General features: G+C 39.9%; 1 protein-coding gene and 1 pseudogene across 1 annotated transcript; one reads left to right on the top strand and one right to left on the bottom strand.

The window, feature by feature from the left end:
* The first annotated feature begins 1,002 nt into the window (after positions 1–1,002).
* Positions 1,003–2,242, top strand: LOC138037867 (P2X purinoceptor 7-like). The gene is made up of 3 exons (XM_068883728.1): positions 1,003–1,231; positions 1,854–1,980; positions 2,074–2,242. Exons 1-3 carry the CDS (start codon positions 1,003–1,005, stop codon positions 2,240–2,242), a joined length of 525 nt encoding a protein of 174 aa, XP_068739829.1.
* A 371-nt stretch (positions 2,243–2,613) lies between these two features.
* Positions 2,614–5,159, bottom strand: LOC138036966 (uncharacterized; annotated as a pseudogene).
* Between the last annotated feature and the right edge of the window lie 720 nt (positions 5,160–5,879).

The raw sequence follows: 5,879 nt of genomic DNA, 5'->3' as shown, positions 1-5,879 counted from the left end.
TTCAGTCAACTAACCGTTGTAACATTACTAGTTACTTTTACTGTTTTCGAAAAAATACCAAAAAACAACAAAATAAATTTCATGCCTTTAGCAAGTCATACGATTCCCATTCCCGGTGGAGACATTACACGCTCCATTTAACTAGGTCTGTATATTTTCATTGTCCTTACTTTCCTTATTTGGTATTAGGTCTTCATGCTTAAATTCAATTGTACTTTAGGTAACCGTTACTTCTGAAGATGTATGTTGAAGCATACGAAACGTCAAGTTCATAAAAAGTTTTACAACATGCGTTATCTCGTTATGTTTATCACCGCACTTTGTTTTTTTTACTCAAGTTGAAATGACCGAAGAATAAGAGTGTCTATGACTTAAGTTACCTTGCGTGTTTACTCACCAAACAAAGGATACCTCTGTGTCAAAATGATTGCAAGACATCGCATTTTTGTTTTTGTTACTTTGGTTTTTTTATCTTTCAAGTGTTATAAAGTTTGAAAGTCTGTTATCTAACCACACACTAACAACTTAACACGTCTTACTAATTATACTTACAGATGGCAAAAAAACAAGTGATGTTGGATTCCACAAAAAACTACGAAGAGAACCTCCAGTACATAAGCGGGGAGGATGGCCCTGAGGGCGCGAAGGGCATGGCAGAAGTGTGTGAGCGGACCAACACGATGACAATAACAGAATCTAAGCAGAACTTAACAAACGTTAAAGGGGAACTGAAGCCAAAAATCAAGTTAATGTCATATGAAAGACTACGTAGTAAAAAACAAGATTCGCTACATTATTTGTACAAATTGCTTTTTACTTAAGAGAAATACGAGTTTGAAGTTGCCATTTTCACCCGTTTTAGCCGCTGAAACCGTGGGTGTCAATTACGGGTCAGCAGTTTCTAATACAGAGTTGCGACGTATGATATGGGGAAGATCAGGGACGGAAATAAACATACCAAGCTTGTAATGTTGTGGCGTTTATCGAGGTATTTATTTTATTATGAGCGGAGTGGAGCCTTTTCACTTCGAGTCGACGTATCCTCCAGGGGAAGAACCCATTGAATCGGAGGAGGATGAAGGTGAGGATTTCCCAGAAGCGTGCACATCAAGCGTGAGAACCGGGAAAACCGAATGGTGCATTTGCGGTGAGTGCATTTCGATGCCGACAGCCGACGAATGCTATCGCTGCCAAGAGCTCCAGGAGTTAAATCTAAAGTTTGACGACTCAGGTTTGTGTTCGTTACTTTTATGCTTTAAGGCTAGTACAGTGATTACTATTTTTTAGAAATTGCCTATTCGTACGGGACCCGTACACCGAATTCTATTTGTTATTCATACGGAAGACGGATTATTACAGGGTCAATAACACTCGGGAAGTCTTACCTCGTCTTTAATTGATCTTTTGTGTATAGTTCAGTTATCAAACAACGACATCGATGCTTGTTTCATTTCATGAAATACCTCCTTTGTTCGATGTCACTGGCCATATGACCTGCCTTGTGTTTCTTGTATTTTAAGTCTAAGTACCAGTTTTAAATTGTAAATAGCATTGATGAACAGCATTTAAGTCTCAGCACCCATTTTACAATGGCTAGCTTTCAATAACGGCGTGGCTGTTTCGTTCATAATCGTTCAAAGAAGACTCCCGTATGAATAGCAAATATTGGTCGGTGTACGGGTCTCGTAAGAATAGCCAATTGGCCTATTTTTTAATTGAGTGAGGCAGCCATTTTTGTACTCTTGCTTGCGAGTGCTTGTGTGTTTAGAGGCTATGACTTTGACGATCGATCAATAAGGCAGGCCCACATGTTAGAGAGCTTATTCAATATTATACTGTTGTTCTACTGATAGGTGTCACATGTATTACAAGTCACAACAAATTTAGGATCGTGTGCCTTGACACTGACGTATTGCAGACCGCACTTGTTGCCATTCACCATGCTCGCCTTAATCCAATTCCAGACCCTATAGGAAACAAGTAAGCTCCTTGTTAACTCTGAGAATAATTAATTAAAATGTTTTCATTGTTAAAGAATTTAACCCAGCGCTTTTTGTGATTATTTTATTTTAGGACATGGCGCTTAGCAGCATACAGGCAGTTTACCTGGTGGGTTCATGGTGTGCTTGGCAAAAAGAGACGAAGGGTCATTCCAGCATGCGTCGTCAAAACAATAAGGAAAGAATTCCCTGAAGAAAGCGATGCATACACAGGATTTAGAGAAGCAGATCTGGAATTATGACTCGCTCTGAACATTAAAAAATATTTATTCCTTTGTCATTATTAATTAATTATTCTATTAATATATATATATATCATTGTTTCACAAGATAATTCATACATCCCATGAACTATTGTGCTCGCAATCATACCTGTCATTTGCAAATTATTGTCTTCAACAGGAGATAATTTTTGATCGTGAAATGTCTTAAAACTTTGCTAAGATACAAGTTATGTGGTACAGTTATATTTTCATTTTCTTCCTTTTGCTTTTACCATATGAAATGGTGTTCAGGTATTTTTTCTTGTTAGAGTTTTTCAACAATACACCAAACAAAAAACGATTTCTAATGAACATAGACTTTTTCAACCACTCCTGTATGTGTGAGTAATTTAAGTGTTTCCAAATCTTGATGCATGCTTTGCAATGACTTCATCTTTAGTAGGCCTAGGTTTGCTAGCAATATTTCGGGTGATGTGAGGTGCTGCAGGCGGTGCACTCCTTTCGTGCGGTTTCTGATTTTTTCTGGCAATAATAGCATTTAACATTGGCCTGAGGTGATCTCTGTTTGTCTTTTCTAAAATTGGTTTTGCCACCCACTCCTTAGTATGTTTTGGAAAGACCACCTTGTACTGGAGTTCTCCTTGGTTGGCACCTTTTGATGCAGTGGCATGTTGTCTTCCTGTGTTGGCATTGTGGTCTAGGGCAGACAGCTGGGTACGTGCGACCATACCCTCATAGGAGAAGTGCTGACGTTTAGGGACATATTTGGTTTGGACACTGTGGTACACTTCCAAACTTCCAGTATGACAGCACAAGGTCAACTGCTGGATGTCTTTCACAAGGGTTTTATCAAAAACAACCTCCTTGAGTGCTTCACGAGCTGGGGAGCCAGGCCGTAGCCACCTCTTGGTTCTAGCAACATTTCGAGGGATAGGTGGGTGAGCACATTGGTGATACAAGTCTGCAGAATTCCAAGAGTGGATGTTAGCAGTGTGATGGACTATGGATAACCACTTCTCCCGCAACAAGTCATTGTCTCCCTCACATGTTTCTGCACACCACCAAAGATGATTTGATATTGACTTAATCCATGCAGACAGGTCACTGCAGTCCTTCTTTTGGCTTTCTCCATAAGTTTTTTAGTTATACTTTTGGACAAGTGCCAAACATCAAATTGGTGATCAACCTCAGAGTAATTTCTCTTTAGGTCAGCTCTGATACCAACATGGCGATCAGTGGCAATAACCTTAATGTTGCCCCCTTTGTTTTTATATTATCCATGCAGCGTTTAAATCCCTCCCTTTCCATTGCATTGCTGTTGTTCACTTCAGTTACTTGAACAATCTGAAAGTCAACAATCTTGTCAGTTTGCTGATCAATCATCGTATATGTGCCATATTTTGCATTATGACCAGGACTGTCACAGCGCCCATCCCCTGAAAGCCACAAATCTTGGCCTGCTAGTCCAGAAAATATAGAATTTTGCTCCCTCTTCCAACATTCATTAATTACAGGAAATAAGTATTTCTTTTGAATAGTATAAAAGGTATTCTCACTAAGAAACTTCAAATTGAGGATGTCTGCCAGAGAAGCTACTCTAGTGTAAGTAGAACCACTAAGCAAAATAGAGGATGACAGCAGTAAGTTTCCAGCTGCCATTCGTTCAAGCATGGGCTGGCTTTGCCGGGAAAAGGTATGATTGTTACTGCATATGAGGGTCACAAATAATTGATTTCCTTGTGTAGACTGGTCTGTCTGAATTACTGGGGCACCGCACTCAGGGCATCGCTTGAAAAGCTTAAACAATTCCTGCTTAAAAACAATAAACTTAGTATCATCCTGTGGGTTTAAAACTTTTGGTTTTTCATCTTTATGGTCTGATTCTAAGTTGGAGTCATCTGACATTTCACCAGATGTTGACGGGAGGTAAGTACCCTCCTTTTGTGGAGACACTTCAGGTGAGAGAGTGCCAACAGCTTCTTCAGCAATGGTACCTTTCTCTTCAGGAATGTCACTTTCCTCAAATTGAGTGCCTGTGAGAGAACTACAAACCAGCGGGGTCTGGGTGTCAGCTGATTGCATCATTAATTGGGCACCACGTGTATTAACCTGGCAACCAAATTCAACACCCTTGTATGGCAAATTGACTTGAATTGATTGTGATTCCACTTGCATGGTGTGTGGGTGAAAATTGAAGAACTGATCGTGTAGTGAAGAGGTACTTGCTTGTTCACTCACTTTGCTAGGATCTGGGGACTGATCAGAAGTACTTGCTTCTTCATTAATTTGAGCAGTTGATTTGGTGACAGATGCAATGTACTGCAAACCAGAACAATATATTTATAGACATATATTTAAAAGTTGTAGTGTTCAGAATAAAAATATCTTAATTTTAGCTTATTAACAGCAATGCTGTGTGTATATTATATTTATACATGAGAATTGCTATGTCTGTAAAGTCACTTTTCAATGTGAGTATGCATGTCTGTATGAATACCACAGGGATAAACTCTTGGGACGTAAAATGGTCTTGATAGTTTGTATGATAATAGGAAAGCTTGTTTAGGTTTTTGATAGCTCGTTTTCTATTACATTTCAAACTCTCACCTCTTGCTTTTTCAAGGGCACGGTTCTCAGACGATAAGCGAGGCTTTTTCGGAGCGGGTCGATGAGAGAATATCGATGGAACAGCATCGGCTTTCAGAGATGCTCGCTTTTTCGAACCAAGGAGCTCTGCCTGGAGGTCACGCTTGTAGCAGTCAGGTGTGAAATGTTCGGAACACAACCTGGTGCTCTTTGAAACGATGAGGTCAGCGCGAGAGATTTTCGCGAGCCACTGTTCTCTCAGAGATGGGTCTTTTGGAAAGCAATGATAGGATATACCAGTTGTCTTTCTTGAGTCGTTTTTGCAATCGAACGCCGCACAGTAAACCATTTTATCAACAAACACTTGAAATATTGAACTGTATCTTTTCGGAGAGTATTGATATTGCACGGCTAAAGGATTCGAATTCTGCATTTATACGAGGTTCGTAGGAAAAGACCACATTGTTTTCTACAAATAAAGTCATAAGCCAAATTCCATGGCAGATTTTCAATTTTATTGCCAATTATGGCTACTTACAACACTAATCTTCCTTCGGAATCTTGCCAAAAATGACATCCGATTGACTAGCCCACAAGAATAAGTTTACACCCATTCCATCACAGAAAACATCACCTTAAGAGTAGATGCACTGTACGACCATGATCGCTTGCCGAAGTTTACACATGATGTCCGTCAAAAAGTGTCTTCGAAGTGGAAAAACCACTGCTACAACTAAAGTACAAAAAATGTTTACATTGACGAGCGATTGGCGACTCGCGTTGCGCTTACCGCAGTTTTAGAGAAGGTAGAGATGTCTACGACGATTTAAGAGAACTTAACAAGGGAGCACTCTGGGTAACAAAAACAGCTTGCTCGTATTCTCCTTCAATTTCCCAAAACTAGCTAACCCGTGCTCAGAAAGACGCACAATGACAACTCATACTGGGTCCTCGCACTACACGGCACTTCACTTCTTCCCCATATCATATATCACAAAGTTATAAAAGAACTGCTGGCACGGGAGTTCTGCGCCTCCGTACCATAGCCAAATTTTGAGCCAAATATCGC

This window comes from Montipora capricornis, chromosome 2 (assembly GCF_036669925.1).
Source record: "Montipora capricornis isolate CH-2021 chromosome 2, ASM3666992v2, whole genome shotgun sequence".
NCBI classification, from domain to species: Eukaryota; Metazoa; Cnidaria; class Anthozoa; order Scleractinia; family Acroporidae; genus Montipora; species Montipora capricornis.
The sequence above is the reverse complement of the archived record's forward strand: the minus strand, read 5'-3'. Positions and strand labels throughout refer to the sequence as shown.

What these genes read in the sequence shown, in the direction of transcription:
- LOC138037867 (XM_068883728.1), top strand. Translation starts at nt 1,003, where the DNA reads ATGAGCGGAGTGGAGCCTTTTCACTTCGAGTCGACGTATCCTCCAGGG. An exon ending in TCTAAAGTTTGACGACTCAG is followed by an intron (nt 1,232 to 1,853) that starts GTTTGTGTTCGT and finishes TTCTACTGATAG; the next exon opens with GTGTCACATGTATTACAAGT. An exon ending in CCAGACCCTATAGGAAACAA is followed by an intron (nt 1,981 to 2,073) that starts GTAAGCTCCTTG and finishes ATTTTATTTTAG; the next exon opens with GACATGGCGCTTAGCAGCAT.